This window comes from Paroedura picta, chromosome 4 (assembly GCF_049243985.1).
Source record: "Paroedura picta isolate Pp20150507F chromosome 4, Ppicta_v3.0, whole genome shotgun sequence".
Taxonomy (NCBI): domain Eukaryota; kingdom Metazoa; phylum Chordata; class Lepidosauria; order Squamata; family Gekkonidae; genus Paroedura; species Paroedura picta.
Window position 1 is genome coordinate 2,087,501 of NC_135372.1, and position 18,471 is coordinate 2,105,971.

General features: G+C 45.1%; 1 protein-coding gene across 3 annotated transcripts in view; it reads right to left on the reverse strand.

Annotated features, from left to right (window-relative positions):
* CALR3 (calreticulin 3) overlaps positions 1 to 18,471 on the reverse strand; it is a 32,183-nt gene that overhangs the window by 13,132 nt on the left and 580 nt on the right. The window contains exons 2-5 of one of the 3 annotated variants that reach the window (XM_077331492.1): positions 16,836 to 16,937; positions 16,150 to 16,353; positions 14,730 to 14,824; positions 11,245 to 11,454 (exon numbers count right to left, since the gene is read on the reverse strand). In XM_077331492.1, the coding sequence (XP_077187607.1) occupies positions 11,245 to 11,454; positions 14,730 to 14,824; positions 16,150 to 16,353; positions 16,836 to 16,937 (611 nt within the window). The remainder of the gene's footprint in view (positions 1 to 11,244; positions 11,455 to 14,729; positions 14,825 to 16,149; positions 16,354 to 16,835; positions 16,938 to 18,471) is intronic. The other 2 variants (XM_077331493.1, XM_077331494.1) reach the window with 2 other exon arrangements.

Here is an 18,471-nt window from a genome sequence, read left to right on the forward strand (position 1 = left end):
AAAGTGCTACACTCAATATGTCAGCAAATTTGGAAAACTCAACAATGGCCACAGGATTGGAAAAGGTCAGTTTACATTCCAATCCCAAAGAAGGGCAATGCCAAAGAATGTTCAAACTACATTGCACTCATTTCTCATGCTAGCAAAGTTATGCTCAAAATCCTACAAGCTCAAATTGCCAACATACGATGGATCATGGAGAAAGCTAGGGAGTACCAGAAGAACGTCTACTTCTGCTTCATTGACTATGCTAAAGCCTTTGATTGTGTGGAGCACAACAAATTGTGGCAAGTTCTTAAAGAGATGGGAATACCAGAGCATCGTATTTGTCTCTTGAGAAATGTGCATGCAGGTCAAGAAGCAACAGTGAGAACTGAACATGAAATCACTGACTGGTTCAAAATTGAGAAAGGAGTTCGGCAAGGCTGTATACTGTCGCCTTGCCTATTTAACTTATATGCAGAGCACATCATGAGACATGCGGGATTAAAGGAGTCACAAATTGGGATCAAGATTGCAGGGAGAAATATCAACAACCTCAGATATGCAGATGATACCACTCTAATGGCAGAAAGTGAAGAGGAACTAAAGAGCCTGTTGATGCGGGTGAAGGAGGAGAGTGCAAAAGTTGGCTTGAAACTCAACATCAAGAAAACAAAGATCATGGCATCCGGCCCTCTCAATTCCTGGCAAATAGATGGGGAAGAAATGGAGATAGTGACAGATTTTATTTTCCTGGGCTCCAAGATCACTGCAGATGGGGACTGCAGCAAAGAAATTAAAAGACGCTTGCTCCTGGGGAGGAAAGCTATGGCAAATCTAGACAGCATCCTAAAAAGCAGAGACATCACCCTGCCAACAAAAGTGCGTTTAGTCAAGGCTATGGTCTTCCCAGTTGCAATGTATGGCTGCGAAAGTTGGACCATAAGGAAGGCCGAGCGTCAGAGAATTGAGGCTTTTGAACTCTGGTGCTGGAGAAGACTCTTGCGAGTCCCTTGGACTGCAAGGCGAACAAACCGGTCAGTCCTAGAGGAGATCAACCCTGACTGCTCTTTAGAAGGCCAGATCCTGAAGATGAAACTCAAATACTTTGGCCACCTCATGAGAAGGAAGGACTCCCTGGAGAAGAGCCTAATGCTGGGAGCGATCGAGGGCAAAAGAATGAGGTGGCTGGATGGAGTCACTGAAGCAGTAGGTGCAAACTTAAATGGACTCCGGGGAATGGTAGAGGACAGGAAGGCCTGGAGGATCATTGTCCATGGGGTCGCAATGGATCGGACATGACTTCGCACATAACAACAACAACATATATATATATATATATATATATATATATATATATATATATATATACAGAGAGAGAGAGAGAGAGAGAGAGAGAGAGAGAGAGAGAGAGAGAGAGAGAGAGAGAGAGAGAGAGATAAGTACTCAAAGAACTTTCCAGAGAACTTGCACAGCCCTTGTCCATCATCTTCGGTACCTCTTTAAGGACTGGAGATGTCCCGGAGGACTGGAAGAGAGCAAATGTTATTCCGATCTTCAAAAAAGGGAGGAAGGATGACCCGGGAAACTACAGACCAGTGTGACCTCTGTTGTGGGGAAGATAATGGAGCAGATATTAAAGGGAGCGATCTGCAAACATCTGGAGGACAATTTGGTGATCCAAGGAAGTCAGTATGGATTTGTCTCCAACAGGTCCTGCCAGACCAACCCGGTTTACTTTTTTGACCAAGTAACAGGTTTGCTGGATCGGGGAAATTCGGTTGATGTCATTTACTTGGATTTTAGTAAAGCTTTTGACAAGGTTCCCCATGATGTTCTGATGGATAAGTTGAAGGACTGCAATCTGGATTTTCCGATAGTCAGGTGGATAGGGAATTGGTTAGAGAACCGCACTCAAAGAGTTGTTGTCAATGGTGTTTCATCAGACTGGAGAGAGGTGAGTAGCGGGGTACCTCAGGGCTCGGTACTCGGCCCGGTACTTTTTAACATATTTATTAATGATCTAGATGAGGGGGTGGAGGGACTACTCATCAAGTTTGCAGATGACACCAAATTGGGAGGACTGGCAAATACTCAGGAAGATAGAGACAGAGTTCAACGAGATCTGAACACAATGGAAAAATGGGCAAATGAGATGCAATTTAATAAAGATAAGTGTAAAGTTCTGCATCTGGGTCAGAAAAATGAAAAGCATGCCTACTGGATGGGGGATACGCTTCTAGGTAGCACTGTGTGTGAACGAGACCTTGGGGTACTTGTGGATTGTAAACTAAACATGAGCAGGCAGTGTGATGCAGTGGTAAAAAAGGCAAATGCCATTTTGGGCTGTATCAACAGAGGCATCACATCAAAATCACAAGATGTCATAGTCCCATTGTATACGGCATTGGTCAGACCACACCTGGAGTACTGTGTGCAGTTCTGGAGGCCTCACTTGAAGAAGGACGTCGATAAAATTGAAAGGGTACAGTGGAGAGCGACGAAGATGATCTGGGGCCAAGGGACCAAGCCCTATGAAGATAGGTTGAGGGACTTGGGAATGTTCAGCCTGGAGAAAAGGAGGTTGAGAGGGGACATGATAGCCCTCTTTAAGTATTTGAAAGGTTGTCACTTGGAGGAGGGCAGGATGCTGTTTCTGCTGGCTGCAGAGGAGAGGACACGCAGTAATGGGTTTAAACTTCAAGTACAATGATTTAGGCTAGATATCAGGAAAAAGTTTTTCACAGTCAGAGTAGTTCAGCAGTGGAATAGGCTGCCTAAGGAGGTGGTGAGCTCCCCCTCACTGGAAGTCTTCAAGCAAAGGTTGGATGCACACTTTTCTTGGATGCTTTAGGATGCTTAGGGCGAATCCTGCGTTGAGCAGGGGGTTGGACTAGATGGCCTGTATGGCCCCTTCCAACTCTATGATTCTATGATTCTATGATATAGATATATTATTGTTGTTGTTGTTAGGTGCGAAGTCGTAACCAACCCATCGCGACCTCATGGACAATGATCCTCCAGGTCTCCCTGTCCTCTACCATTCCCCGGAGTCCATTTAAGTTTGCTCCTACTGCTTCAGTGACTCCATCCAGCCACCTCATTCTCTGTCGTCCCCTCTTCTTTTGCCCTCGATCGCTCCCAGCATTAGGCTCTTCTCCAGGGAGTCCTTCCTTCTCATGAGATGGCCAAAGTATTTGAGTTTCATCTTCAGGATCTGGCCTTCTAAAGAGCAATCAGGGCTGACCTCCTCTAGGACTGACCGGTTTGTTCGCCTTGCAGTCCAAGGGACTCACAAGAGTCTTCTCCAGCACCAGAGTTCAAAAGCCTCAATTCTTTGACACTCGGCCTTCCTTATGGTCCAACTTTCACAGCCATACATTGCAACTGGGAATACCATAGCCTTAACTAAACGCACTTTTGTTGGCAGGGTGATGTCTCTGCTTTTTAGGATGCTGTCTAGATTTGCCATAGCTTTCCTTCCTAGGAGCAAGCGTCTTTTAATTTCTTCGCTGCAGTCCCCATCTGCAGTGATCTTGGAGCCCAGGAAAATAAAATCTGTCACTACCTCCATTTCTTCCCCATCGTATTTTTGATGTTGAGTTTCAAGCCATCTTTTGCACTCTCCTCCTTCACCCGCATCAACAGGCTCTTTAGTTCCTTTTTTTTTTTTTGCTTAAAAAAAATAGTTTTTATTACAAGGGTTTTTTTTGGGGGGGGGGAGAGGAAAGATAAAAACACCAATACTACAGAAAATAGAAAAAGATATATATATAAAGAAAAGCCTTCCACTTTTATCTACAACGTATAAGTAAAGTTACAAACTTATCACTTACTTGCAATTTTAGGAGGGGAGGAGGGGAAAGCACCTAGTCTCTAAATCTTAATTTCTTTTCTCATCAGTATATTTCCCACCCTCCTTTTCATGCAAAAAAAAAATCCATAAGGGGTTTCCAGCTAGTAATAAACGTAAAAAATCTTTTCTGTATTCAAAGAAGGCAGTTTATCTGTTTCAGCAAGTTCCGTCCTTTTCTCTACCGTGGGTAATACCAAACTTTCCATTTTTTAAAAATAATTTTATTATTTATTATTATATAAAGCATTTACAGAAAAGTAAAAGAGAAAAAGCGACCAGCTGATATGGTTTGCCATCCTCTTTTAACATACATATTCAGTTCCCATCACATATTAATCCTAATCTAGAAGTTTTTACCATCTTTCTTAGCGAAATAATTGTTAATACATGTGAGAGTGTAATCTGTTATAAGAATATATTCTATTATTCTTAGGTGATATAAAGTCAGTCCCCTTCATATATTGGCCCTGACCTAAGAGTTACTGCTGCTGTCTTGTTAATATATATGAAGTATAGTTTGCCATCCTCCTTTTAGCATACATATTAGCATACATATTCAGTTCCCATCACATATTGATCCTGATCTAGAAGTTATTACCATCTTTCTTAGCAGAGTAATTGTTGATACATATGAGAGTATAATCTATTATAAGAATATATTCTATTATTGTCTTAGGTAATATAAAGTCAGTTCCCTTCATATATTGGCCCTGACCTAAGAGTTACTGCTGCTGTCTTTCCCACAGGAAACCAAGAGAGTGCTCCACTGCTCCACTGGAAAAGAGCAAACGTTATTCCGATCTTCAAAAAAGGGAGGAAGGATGACCCGGGCAACTACAGACCAGTGAGTCTGACCTCTGTTGTGGGGAAGATAATGGAGCAGATATTAAAGGGAGCGATCTGCAAACATCTGGAGGACAATTTGGTGATCCAAGGAAGTCAGCATGGATTTGTCTCCAACAGGTCCTGCCAGACCAACCTAGTTTCCTTTTTTGACCAAGTAACAGGTTTGCTGGATCGGGGAAATTCGGTTGATGTCATTTACTTGGATTTTAGTAAAGCTTTTGACAAGGTTCCCCATGATGTTCTGATGGATAGGTTGAAGGACTGCAATCTGGATTTTCAGATAGTTAGGTGGATAGGGAATTGGTTAGAGAACCGCACTCAAAGAGTTGTTGTCAATGGTGTTTCATCAGACTGGAGAGAGGTGAGTAGCGGGGTACCTCAGGGTTCGGTGCTCGGCCCGGTACTTTTTAACATATTTATTAATGATCTAGATGAGGGGGTGGAGGAACTACTCATCAAGTTTGCAGATGACACCAAATTGGGAGGACTGGCAAATACTCAGGAAGATAGAGACAGAGTTCAACGAGATCTGAACACAATGGAAAAATGGGCAAATGAGAACAAGATGCAATTTAATAAAGATAAGTGTAAAGTTCTGCATCTGGGTCAGAAAAATGAAAAGCATGCCTACTGGATGGGGGATACGCTTCTAGGTAGCACTGTGTGTGAACGAGACCTTGGGGTACTTGTGGATTGTAAACTAAACATGAGCAGGCAGTGTGATGCAGCGGTAAAAAAGGCAAATGCCATTTTGGGCTGTATCAACAGAGGCATCACATCAAAATCACAAGATGTCATAATCCCATTGTATACGGCACTGGTCAGACCACACCTGGAGTACTGTGTGCAGTTCTGGAGGCCTCACTTCAAGAAGGACGTCGATAAAATTGAAAGGGTACAGAGGAGAGTGACGAAGATGATCTGGGGCCAAGGGACCAAGCCCTATGAAGATAGGTTGAGGGACTTGGGAATGTTCAGCCTGAAGAAAAGGAGGTTGAGAGGGGACATGATAGCCCTCTTTAAGTATTTGAAAGGTTGTCACTTGGAGGAGGGCAGGATGCTGTTTCTGCTGGCTGCAGAGGAGAGGACACGCAGTAATGGGTTTAAACTTCAAGTACAACGATATAGGCTAGATATCAGGAAAAAGTTTTTCACAGTCAGAGTAATTCAGCAGTGGAATAGGCTGCCTAAGGAGGTGGTGAGCTCCCCCTCACTGGCAGTCTTCAAGCAAAGGTTGGATACACACTTTTCTTGGATGCTTTAGGATGCTTAGGGCTAATCCTGCGTTGAGCAGGGGGTTGGACTAGATGGCCTGTATGGCCCCTTCCAACTCTATGATTCTATGATTCTATGATTCATCACATTGTTCAGGTGGTCGCAGAAAATGAAATTGTGTTCTTTTCCATAATGTTGCCTGATGGTTCCTGCATAGAGTATTTCTGGTTACCTTTCTGTCAGGGCCAAAGAAGTCTCTTGCTTGATTCTTGATTGCAGTCGTCTTTAAGTAGGCTCTGTATACTTTGTCAATCCGGATCTCTTTCTCTAGTCGCACAGAGATATCTCCTGATAGCTTCCTGCATGCTGTCGCCTTTGAATAGACTGTTTATTTTGTTGATCCAAATCGCTTCCTGCTCTAAATAGTCTTCCAGGTTTTTGGTGCTTTCCTTCCTTAAATCTGTTTTCCCAAGTTCTTCCAAGGTGCTTTTGATTTTAACCTCACTAGCTCTCTCCCCCTCCTGTTGATTAACTTCCGGACATTGAATTCTCGTTTGATGTATTGTTGGCTGAGTTGTGTTTTCATCAGCTGTCTTTTTCAAACCGTCAGTTTTGTCTAAAAGCTCTTTCTTAGTCTTTTGGATTTCCTTTTCCACCTTGTTGACTGCTTTCAGTATCTTTGAGTTCCCTTCGCATAACAAATGGAAAAGCTGTGCCTTAGTTAATTTTTCCATAGTTCTAGACAGTCACAGATTATAAACAGAAAGTCTCGTGAGGTCTCGCGGGAGCTCGAGCGATCCAAAATTATCAGTTTGTCGATCTCTGTATCAAGTCAGCGTCCCCCACTGAACTTTATCCAACAAATCTTTAAAGTCTCTCTTTTCTTTAAGCTCTCTCTTTGTTTGATTAATGAGAGTATTTAGCTGGGCACCTCCCACTCAACGAAAGGATTCACTTGTAAATTGGTTGAGGAGGGGGGGGAAGAGCTTGTGGGGGGGAAAAAAAGGAAAAACCAGAAAACTCACAGTCTTTACTGTTGCAGACTCTGGCTCCTGTCAGTCTAGTAAAAGATGATCGGGGAAGAATGTAGGGTCAGCTGGTCGTTTCAGGCTTAGAAAGTTATTTACGACAAGGGCGCCATCATGACCTTGAGCACATGCTGCGGCGATCTGGAGAACTCAGTCTCCATGGATCTGTAGGACCCTCAGGATGCCGTTCCCGGTTCCTGGGGCGACCGGCGAGCAAGATTTGTGTATCTGCTCAGGTCTGCCAGGTGCATCTGCTCCTGACCCTCAGCATGGCTTAAGAGCCTGGCACAAGCCCGGCTAGTACAGCGCCATCTTCAGTCGTCTCCCCAGGCTCTTTAGTTCCTCTTCACTTTCTGCCATTAGAGTAGTATCATCTGCATATCTGAAGTTATTGATATTTCTCCCTGCAATCTTGATCCCAATTTGTGACTCCTCTAATCCCGCGTTTCTCATGATGTGCTCCGCATACAAGTTAAATAGGCAATGCGACAGTATACAGCCTTGCCGAACTCCTTTCTTAATTTTGAACTAATCAGTGATTCCATGTTTAGTTCTCACTGTTGCTTCTTGACCTGCATATAAGTTTCTCAAGAGACAAATAAGATACTCTGGTATTCCCATCTCTTTAAGAACTTACGACAATTTGTTGTGCTCCACACAATCAAAGGCTTTAGCATAGTCAATGAAGCAGAAGTAGATGTTCTTTTGGAACTCCCTAGCTTTCTCCATGATCCAGCATATGTTGGCAATTTGATCTCTAGTTCCTCTTCCTCTTCGAAATCCTGCCTGTACTTCTGGAAGTTCACGGTCCACATACTGCTGGAGCCTAGCTTGTAAAATTTTGAGCATAACTTTGCTAGCATGAGAAATGAGTGCAATGGTGCAGTAGTTTGAACATTCTTTGGCATTGCCCTTCTTTGGGATTGGAATGTAAACTGACCTTTTCCAATCCTGTGGCCATTGTTGAGTTTTCCAAATTTGCTGACATATTGAGTGTAGCACTTTTACTGCATCAACTTTTAAGATTTTGAATAGTTCAACTGGAATGCTGTCACCACCACTAGCTTTATTGTTGCTCAGACTTCCTAAGGCCCATTTGACTTCACATTCCAGGATGTCTGGCTCTAGATTAGTAAGTACCCTTTTGTGGTTATCAGGGATGTTAAGCTCGCTCTTGTATAGTTCTTCTGTATAATTTTGCCACCTTTTTAAATCTCTTCTGCTTCTGTGAGGTCCCTACCATTTTGGTCCCTTATCATACCCACCTTTGCATGAAACGTTCTCTTCATATCTCCAATTTTCTTGAAAAGATCTCTGGTCCTCCTCATTCTATTGTTTTCTTCTATTTGTTTGCACTGTTCATTTAAGAAGGCATTCTTATCTCTTCTAGCTTTTCTCTGGAATTCTGCATTCAGTTGGGTGTATCTTTCTCTTTCTCCCTTGCCTTTCACTTCCCTTCTCTCCTTAGCTATTTGTAAAGCTTCCTCAGACAGCCATTTTGATTTCTTGCATTTCTTTTTCTTTGGGATGGTTTTAGTTCCTACCTCTTGTACCATGTTGCGAACCTCTGTTCATAGTTCTTCAGGTACTTTGTCTATCAGATCTAATTCCTTAAATCTATTTGTCACCTCTACTGTATATTCGTCGTGGATATGATTTAGTTCATACGTGAGTGGCCTAGTGCTTTTCCCTACTATTTTCAATTTAAGCCTAAATTTTGCAACAAGAAGCTGATGATCTGAACCACAATCAGCTCCTGGTCTTGTTTTTACTGACTGTATAGAACTTTTCCATCTTTGGCTGCAGAGCACATAGTCAATCTGATTTCTGTGTTGACCGTCTGGTGATGTCCATGTGTAGAGTCGTCTCTTGGGTTGTTGGAAAAGAGTGTTTGCTATGACCATTGTATTCTCTTGACAAAATTCTACCAACCTGTGGCCTGCTTCATTTTGTACTCCAACGCCAAACTTGCCTGTTATCCCGGTTATCTTTTGGCTTCCTACTTTACCATTCCAGTCCCCCATGATGATAAGCACATCATTTTTTCATGTTGCTTCTAGAAGGTGTTGTAGGGTTTCATAGAACTGATCAACTTCATCCTCTTCAGCAGCAGTGGTTGGGGCATAGACCTGGATCACTGTGATGTTGAATGGTTTGCCTTGGATTCGAACTGAGATCATTCTGTCATTTGGGGGATTGTATCCCAAGACTGCTTTTCCTACTCTCTTATTGATTATGAAGGCTACTCCATTTCTTCTGCGAGATTCTTATCCACAGTAGTATACCTGATGGTCATCTGAATTAAATTCACCCATTCCTGTCTATTTTAGTTCACTGATTCCTAAAATGTCGATGTTCAGTCTTGTCATCTCTTATTTAGGAGAAGAAGAGTTGGTTCTTATATGCCACTTTTCCCTACCCGAAGGAGGCTCGAAGCGGCTTACAGTCGCCTTCCCATTCCTCTCCCCACAACAGACACCCTGTGAGGTGGGTGAGGCTGAGAGAGCGCTGATATCACTGCTCGGTCAGAACAGTTTTATCAGTGCCGTGGCGAGCCCAAGGTTACCCAGCTGGATGCATGTGGGGGAGCGCAGAATCGAAACCGGCATGCCAGATTAGAAGTCCGCACTCCTAACCACTACACCAAACTGGCTCTCTACATTTCATGGATTCATGGATCTGATGTTCCAGGTTCCTATGGAATAAAAATATTTACAGCATCGGACTGTCTTTTTGCCAACAGTTACTTCCACAACTGAGCGTCCTTTCGGCTTTGGCCCAGTCGCTTCATTCATTCTGACGCTACTCGTACTAGCCGTCTGCTCATCCCCAGTAGCATATTCGACACCTTCCGACCTGAGGGGCTCATCTTCCGGCGTCATATCGTTTTGCCTTTTGAACTTGTCCATAGGGTTTTCATGGCAAAGATACTGGAGTGGTTTGCCATTTCCTTCTCCAGTGGATCACCTTTTGTCAGAGCTCTCAGCTATGACCTGTCCGTCTTGGGTGGCCCTGCACGGCATAGCTCATAGCTTCTCTGAGCTACGCAAGCCCCCTTGAAGGGATATATCTATCTATATATGTGTATGTATGTATGTATGTATGTATGTATGTATGTATGTATGTAAAGGTAAAGGTATCCCCTGTGCAAGCACCGAGTCATATCTGACCCTTGGGGTGACGCCCTCTAGCGTTTTCATGGGAGACTCAATACGGGGTGGTTTGCCAGTGCCTTCCCCAGTCATTACCGTTTACCCCCCAGCAAGCTGGGTACTCATTTTACCGACCTCGGAAGGATGGAAGGCTGAGTCAACCTTGAGCCGGCTGCTGGGATTGAACTCCCAGCCTCATGGGCAAAGCTTTCAGACGGCTGCCTTACCACTGCGCCACAAGAGGCTCTTTTATGTATGTATGTATGTATGTATGTATGTATGAATGTATGTATGTATGTATGTATGTATGTATGTATGTATGTATGTATGTATGTATGTATGTATGTATATCTATATCTATATCTATATCTATATCTATATATATATATATAGAGAGAGAGATAGCTTGCATGTTTTTCTCTGTGGCAGGCCCATGTGGCACTGCACAGAAGGGACGAAGGTGAGATTCTTCAGTAATGACTGGTTTCTGGAAGCTGCTCCAGGTCAGGAAGCAGAAAGCAGCTCTCTTCTAATATTGTTGATATTGTCAGCCATTCATGCATTTCTGACTCTTGGCAACCCCATGGCACAGCTGCTGCCACGATCCCCGGTCCCGCACTGCCTCCCTCAGCCATGCAGTGTTCTGGCCAGTGTCCACCCCAATCGCGTCCAACCGCTGTGCCCCTTGTCGGCTCTTCCATTATGACAGCACCTAATAGGGGAAAGCCAGCTGGCAAGGACTACCAGTAGGTAACTGTCCAAAGGGATGCCTCTTCTTTTCTCCTTCAGCCCCACCCCCAAGAGAGATGGTAAAGGGTAAAAATAATTAAGGTGCTTTCCCCCCTCCAGTCTGGAGGGTCTCTGCATGCTTGGCCCACCAAGAGAACTGTCCTTGCCACCTAGTGCCACTCTCCCTCTTCGCTTGTTCTGATCCTACTCTCGGCCTCTTTGAGGACCTTCTTAGGAAGCTTGGCTTGGGCTTCCTTGCAAATTGGCAGTCCCCCTCCCCTTGGATGCAAGTGCCTTCCTGAGAGGATGCCTTTAATTATTTCGCAGCTGTCTGGAGTTTCCACAGCTGGGGCGTGATGACAGAATGCATCTAACTGAGCTAAGGGCACTCCTGGTCCTTCTGTGGTAGTGCTTGTCTGCAGGAGCAGGCATTTACCTCTGGCTTGGTGTCATCTGGATCATCAATTTCAGGTTCATCAATCCAGTTCTCTGGTTTCTTCACTGCTGGGTCATTTATCCTCCGTGGAGGTAAGAAGTCCCAGTCATCTTCCAAAATGCCCGAGGCAATGATTTCATTATCAATTTTCACTTTATATGTGTGGTCTGGTCTTAAAATTAGTGTGTATAAATGAGTAAATCCATCGACCTAAACCGAAGAATGGAAAGAAAAGGGCCATTACTTACGATCACTGAGCCAACAGACAGCAGGCAATTTGCTCCAGGAAAACCAGTTTCGTTGCACCATAAAGCCTTGGTGCTGGGCAGCCTTATCCAGGGGGAGCAGCATCTGACTGCTGGCATAACAGCAATGTTCCTCATTCCTAGGGGGATACCATAGAGGCCAGCTTCCACAGGGCTGAGCCCAAACCAAGCTCCTAAACAACTGCACCCACACACCCAAATAACATCACATGGACATGTCACTCTGGCATGGACAGAGAAGTGGAAGCAGCCAATTGCAAGACAGCAGGCTTGGGGAGCGAGCCCAGCCCAGGACACATGCAGCATGGTTGACTGGTGTTTATGGGGTCAGTTCTCCAGGCCTCAGGGGCATGGTACCTGTTTGGTTGAAGGGTACTTTGTATCTGCACAATGGGCTATCTCGTGGTCTCTGCTGGTTTTGACATCCACACCACACATCGTGCCACTGAGGCACCTTAGAGCAGTGGTCCCTAACCTGCGGCCATGGCGCCGGGCCGCGGCTCCCTCTCCCCACAGTAAAAAACTTCCCAGGCTGCAAGCTTGCGGCCCGGGAAGCTTCTTACTGCGGGAGGGTGGGGAGAGGGAATCAGGGCCGGGCTGCGCGGCCACGCGGGTGCGGCCATGGCCGGATGCGCGGGCGCAGCCCGCGGGCGCGGCCCGATGAGCGGGCGCAGTCCGCGTGGGCACGGCCTGATGCCCTGCCGGTCCCCAGCCTCAGAAAGGTTGGGGACCACTGCCTTAGAGAGCTGCCTAACCACTACCCCACCTTTGGGAATTCCTCAGCCTGTGCTGAGAGGGTGGGGACATGGCCAGGCTCATGGCACTAGGCCTTAGCCGCATCAGTGGACAGCTGCTGGAGCGCCACTCCAGAAGGTAGCAGCACAAGTCTAGAAGTGGCTGGCATGGCATCCAGGTGGCTCACTTCTGCCCCCCCCCCCCCCCACACCGTTAGGAGTGTGCTGCTATTGTGGCCTGTGCTTTGCTTCTTCAATAATGGCCATTCATGTAGAGGGTTGCATTTCAAAAAAGCAACAATAGCTGTTAGCCTTTACCCTCAACTATTCTCTCTCTCTCTCTCACACACACAGAATGCTTACGTGTCCACTGTAAAAAGGAATGAGGACCAGACCAGTCTTTTCTGCACCAAAATAAATATGAACAAATTGGGCCCGGTGAAACTCACAGTGGGGGGGGGGATCCCACCCCCCACCCCCCACGCCTGTTGCTGAGCCATGGAGCCCAGTGGCAGCAGTAATGCCCCGAATGCCTCCCAGCATCCCTCAGGCTCCTTTTCCATGCCACCGCAATGCCTGCACAGAGAACGCTACTCTACTTTAGGGAGGATTTAAACCTCCCCCATATATATATATTTTTAATGTACAGATTCTTCTGCAAACTTGACAAAGCTCTTCAGTCTGCCTGTGGTCCTGATCTCTGCAGATGGACACCCAAGTGGCTATTAGAACGTCAGACTCAGTGGCCAGAAGGAAGCTTATTCTCTAAAAGCTAAAGGAGTAAGAAACAAAGAACCGCACGTGGACATTAAGAATGCCAAAGCTGCATGTGCTCCAGCAGCCACCTTCACTGGCCTGAGGGAATGTGCCAGGTAGCACAGCTACCACCCACACAAGGCTTCTAACATGGGGAGACTTTGAAAAATAGTCCCACAGTAACGACTCTACACATGGACATCACCAGACGGTCAACACAGAAATCAGATTGACTATGTGCTCTGCAGCCAAAGATGGAAAAGTTCTATCCAGTCAATAACAACAAGACCAGGAGCTGATTGTGGTTTAGATCATGAGCTTCTTGTTGCAAAATTTAGGCTTAAATTGAAGAAAGTAGGGAAAAGCACTAGGCCACTCAGGTATGAACTAAATCATATCCCCGACGAATACACAGTAGAGGTGACAAATAGATTTAAGGAATTAGATCTGATAGACAGAGTGCCTGAAGAACTATGGACGGAGGTTCGCAACATTGTCCAAGAGGTAGCAACTAAAACCATCCCAAAGAAAAAGAAATGCAAGAAATCAAAATGGCTGTCTGAGGAAGCTTTACAAATAGCTAAGGAGAGAAGGGAAGTGAAAGGCAAGGGAGAAAGAGAAAGATACACCCAATTGAATGCAGAATTCCGAGAAAAGCTAGAAGAGATAAGAATGCCTTCTTAAATGAACAGTGCAAACAAATAGAAGAAAACAATAGAATGAGGAGGACCAGAGATCTTTTCAAGAAAATTGGAGATATGAAGAGAACGTTTCATGCAAAGTTGGGTATGATAAGGGACCAAAATGGTAGGGACCTCACAGAAGCAGAAGAGATTAAACAAAGGTGGCAAAATTATACAGAACAACTATACAAGAGTGAGCTTAACATCCCTGATGACCACAGTGGGGTAGTTACTGACCTGGAGCCAGACATCCTGGAATGTGAAGTCAAATGGGCCTTAGGAAGTCTGAGCAACAATAAAGCTAGTGGTGGTGACAGCATTCCAGTTGAACTATTCAAAATCTTAAAGGACGATGCAGTAAAAGTGCTACACTCAATATGCCAGCAAATTTGGAAAACTCAACAATGGCCACAGGATTGGAAAAGGTCAGTTTACATTCCAATCCCAAAGAAGGGCAATGCCAAAGAATGTTCAAACTACCACACCATTGCACTAATTTCTCATGCTAGCAAAGTTATGCTCAAAATCTTACAAGCTAGGCTCCAGCAATATGTGGACCGAGAACTTCCAGAAGTACAGGCAGGATTTCGAAGAGGCAGAGGAACTAGAGATCAAATTGCCAACATACGCTGGATCATGGAGAAAGCTAGGGAGTACCAGAAGAACATCTACTTCTGCTTCATTGACTATGCTAACGCCTTTGATTGTGTCGAGCACAACAAATTGTGGCAAGTTCTTAAAGAGAAGGGAATACCAGAGCATCCTATTTGTCTCTTAAGAAATTTATATGCAGGTCAAGAAGCAACAGTGAGAACTGAACATGGAATCACTGACTGGTTCAAAATTGAGAAAGGAGTTCGGCAAGGCTGTATACTGTCGCCTTGCCTATTTAACTTGTAAGCAGAGCATATCATGAGAAATGCGGGATTAGAGGAGTCACAAATTGGGATCAAGATCATTGTCCATGGGGTCGCGATGGGTCGGACACGACTTCGCACATAACAACAACATAACAACAACAAATTTAAAGCACTTGTGCCACTTACTTTGCATCGAATCTGTTTCTTACTGGGATAGAATTTGCTCTTGTAGTTTAAAATGACATGGACTTTTTTTGTATCAGATCCACAGATATCAGGCCCTGAAGGACGAAAACACGGCTTACTTCTCCTGCGCTATCTTCAGCTTTTGCTAGGCTCCCCACTCACATCTTTTCCCCAAATACTTCGCACAACCCCATCCAAAGTCTCGGGTGAAGGGAGCTTTGGTTGATGACTATGCAGTGCGCCAGTGTATCTCAATACTGAAGCTGGCATACCTCCGAGCCACTCTAGAATTTCTGGACATAAGCTGGTGACCAGCCTCACCCAGTGTGACTGCTACACAGGCAGAGAAGTGGGAGAGGCCAGGGTGTGCCGTGAGCAGAGCTGAAGGTAGTTGATGCCTCTCCTGCCCCTTGCCACCCCAATGCTGTTTAAACTACAGAGAATCCTGGAATAACCTGTAGAGTTCCAGGAAAGGGGAAAAAAGAGATGCCCCATCTTCCCCTAAGATACACCCACAGCCAACTGTATCCTGCCCCTAGGAGCTGATCACACTCAAGTGATAGGACACCCCAGCCTATGACAGGGACACCAGACACTGGCACTTTGGTAGCTGGAACAGTACAACAGTACCTAATGGGCTCTTGGCACACATACCCTAGAGAATATTATGATTGCATTTGACTAGCACTGCTCTGTTCAGAACTCCGACATTCCCAGGACAAAGAGGCCAGAGGTGAGACTCTGGCAGGGGAGTGCATTAGGGTCTTAGGATAGGCCATAATACACATTCCTCCTCCGCTCAAGTATTAATCCAGAATTACAATCCAAGAAACTCTCTGGCACTGTACTCACACAGAATCATAGAATCAAATAGGAGCTTACATTTGATTGAGAGAAGCTGTTAGAAAGCTGCACCCACATTTTCATAATTAAAGTTTTTACAGGCTTAGATTTCCTCTCTCTAGAAGAAGAGTTGGTTCTTATATGCCGCTTTTCTCTACCAGGAGGAGTCTCAAAGTGGCTTCCAATTGCCTTCTCTTCCTCTCCCCACAACAGACACCCTGTGAGGGAGGCGAGGCTGAGAGAGCCCTGGGATTATTGAAGAAGAGTTGGTTGTTACGTCACTTTTCTCTACCTGAAGAAGTCTCAAAGTGGCTTACAGTCACCTTCCCTTTCCTCTTCCCACAAGACACCCTGTGAGGTCAATGAGGCTGAGAGAGTCTGATATTGCTTAGTAAGACCAGCTTTATCAGTGCTGTGGTGAGCCCAAGGTCACCCAGCTGGCTGCATGCAGAGGAGCGCAGAATCAAACCCGGCTCGCCAGATTATAAATTGGTGCTCCTTACTACTACACCAAGCTGGCTTTAGATTTTTATTCTACTTGTCCACAACTGGTTAACTCCAAAGGCAATCAACTCACCAAACATGATATAGTACTGTGATTCTCCACTCATGTTCTTTTGGTTCAGGTCAGAAGAGAATATTTTCACATAACCACCACCACAGTCTATCTTCTGTTCATGCTTTACTGTATACTGGATTACCAGAGGCCTTCCTTTATTACTGAATGGTTTAAACCGTGATGAAATAGCATAGAATTTGGAATTTTCACTTGTTTGTAGACCTGCAGCACGAAATGAGAATGTCTCTGATCCAAACTTTTTTACCAATCAATGCCATTAAGTTTCTGCTTATGTAATGCCATTTGCTGCATGGTTTTAACATGTCATATTTAATATGCATGAAACCAAGCTGTCATCTGCAATCGTATGCATATGACTGTGTTTATTCGTTGTAGAATCCTACTGATGCATTGATGCACATAATATTGTGTGCCTTGAGAAATGTGAGCTATAAGTAAATGTAAATAAATACATGTATTCATAAAAATGAACATAGTTCTGACCCAGGTGTGGGGCTAAACAGACTGTGATTAACAGTTACAAATTACCACCCAGTGGTTGTCCTAACATACCATAAGCTAGCAGTTTACACAAATACAGTATGAGAAAAGGCCTTTGGTTGTTTATCAAGTTGCTACAAGCAAAGAGACAACAGAACTGATGCTGCCTTTGCAATCATCACTCTCAGATAGAATTCCCAAACCTTTATCGGCATCTGGATCTCCATAAAAACTCCCGGCTGTTAGCCTAAACTTCCCATAATTGGATTTATGCTGAGAGAGCACCCATCTCTCCTGCCATTTGGCTGTTATAAAACAAAACAAAAAAAGAATTTGTCACGAGAGGTTCATGGTTGACACTGAATGCTAAATCTCCCACAACTATTTGACAGGTCAGTGGTAAACAAGAGATGAGTGGAGACCAAAGAAACCACAGCACCCGAGTCTTCTCTTTTGTTTAGGGATGAAGCAGCCAAGTGGGCAAATTAAGGACTGGTGGAGAGGCGCACAGTCCAGTCAGGCTCCAACACCCCTGAGACCCCTTCCCTCCGCAGTCACCCTGGAGTGGACTTTGAAGGATTACCTGCAATCAATTTGAACTGCTCTGGGAGGCAGGTTCTTGGGTTAAAATCAACACAAGAGAAAAGGCACAAAGTCTTACAACTTATTTATAAATCAGCATTTTTATAGAAAGTTAATAAGTTGCTGTCTGTACAAACGATCACATGTATGACTCCTGGCTCTGAGCCTAGCACAAACTAAGGAAGATGGATGGCTGTTTGGTCTAGAGCAAGAGAAAAGAGTCCAGTGGCACCTTCAAGAGTAACAACATCTGTGGCAGGGGAGGAGCTTTTGTGAATCACTGCTCACTTCTTTGGATATCTGAAGAATATAGATCAAGGTGTAGATATAGATCAAGTGTACATCAAGATGGGTGGCTGAGTTAGTCTGTCTTAAGTAGGAGAAAAAGAGTCCCGTGGCATCTTCAAGACTAGCGCAACTTGGACTGGGTAGCAGCTTTTAGAAGTCACAGTGAAGTCCAAGTGGGACTGTGGCCTAGTGTGCCTTGCCTCCAATCAAGAAACAACAGGGAGAGTCTGTTTAAACGAGTGAAACTTTTATTGCAATGAGGAGACCTCAGCAAAACTGCCAAGAGGTCCATCCAAATCAACATGGCATCAACCTTTATATGAATATGCTAATTACTTCCTCATCAGCCATAAATCACTTTTGGGTTGTATTATCTCTACATGTGAGCCATCTACATCAGTGGTCCCCAACCTGCGGGCAGCGGCCTGGTGCCGGGCTGCGGCTCCCTCTCCCCGCAGTAAAAAACTTCCCAGACTGCAAGCTTGTGGCCCGGGAAGCTTCTTACTGCGGGAGGGCGGGGAGAGGGAATCCGGGCGCGGGCACGGCCCGATGCCCTGCCGGTCCCCAGCCTCAGAAAGCTTGATCTACATAATTCACCTTGATCTACATAATTCACCACAGTATAGCCAGAACAACAATCATCGGTCATTGGGCAGGGCCGCCCTGCCCATTTCTCAAACAACAGGCCACCCAATTTCCACATTCTGGTTCACCGTATCTTAACACAGCCCGCGGCGCCGCTTCGCGCGACTGCCGGGGGCTCCCTGGCCGGCGGCCTGACGCGTCGGAGGCGCTTCGCGAAGCGCCTCTCGCCGCGTCAAGCCGCAGCACAACTGAGCCCCCTGCTTCGGAATACACACAGCCAACTTCAAGAAAATGGCCGCCAGCCAGAAGACGCCGCAACCGGTAAGCCACCTTTTACTCCAGCCTCCTAGCGCCCATTGTATTTAGGATACAATGGGCTTTTTT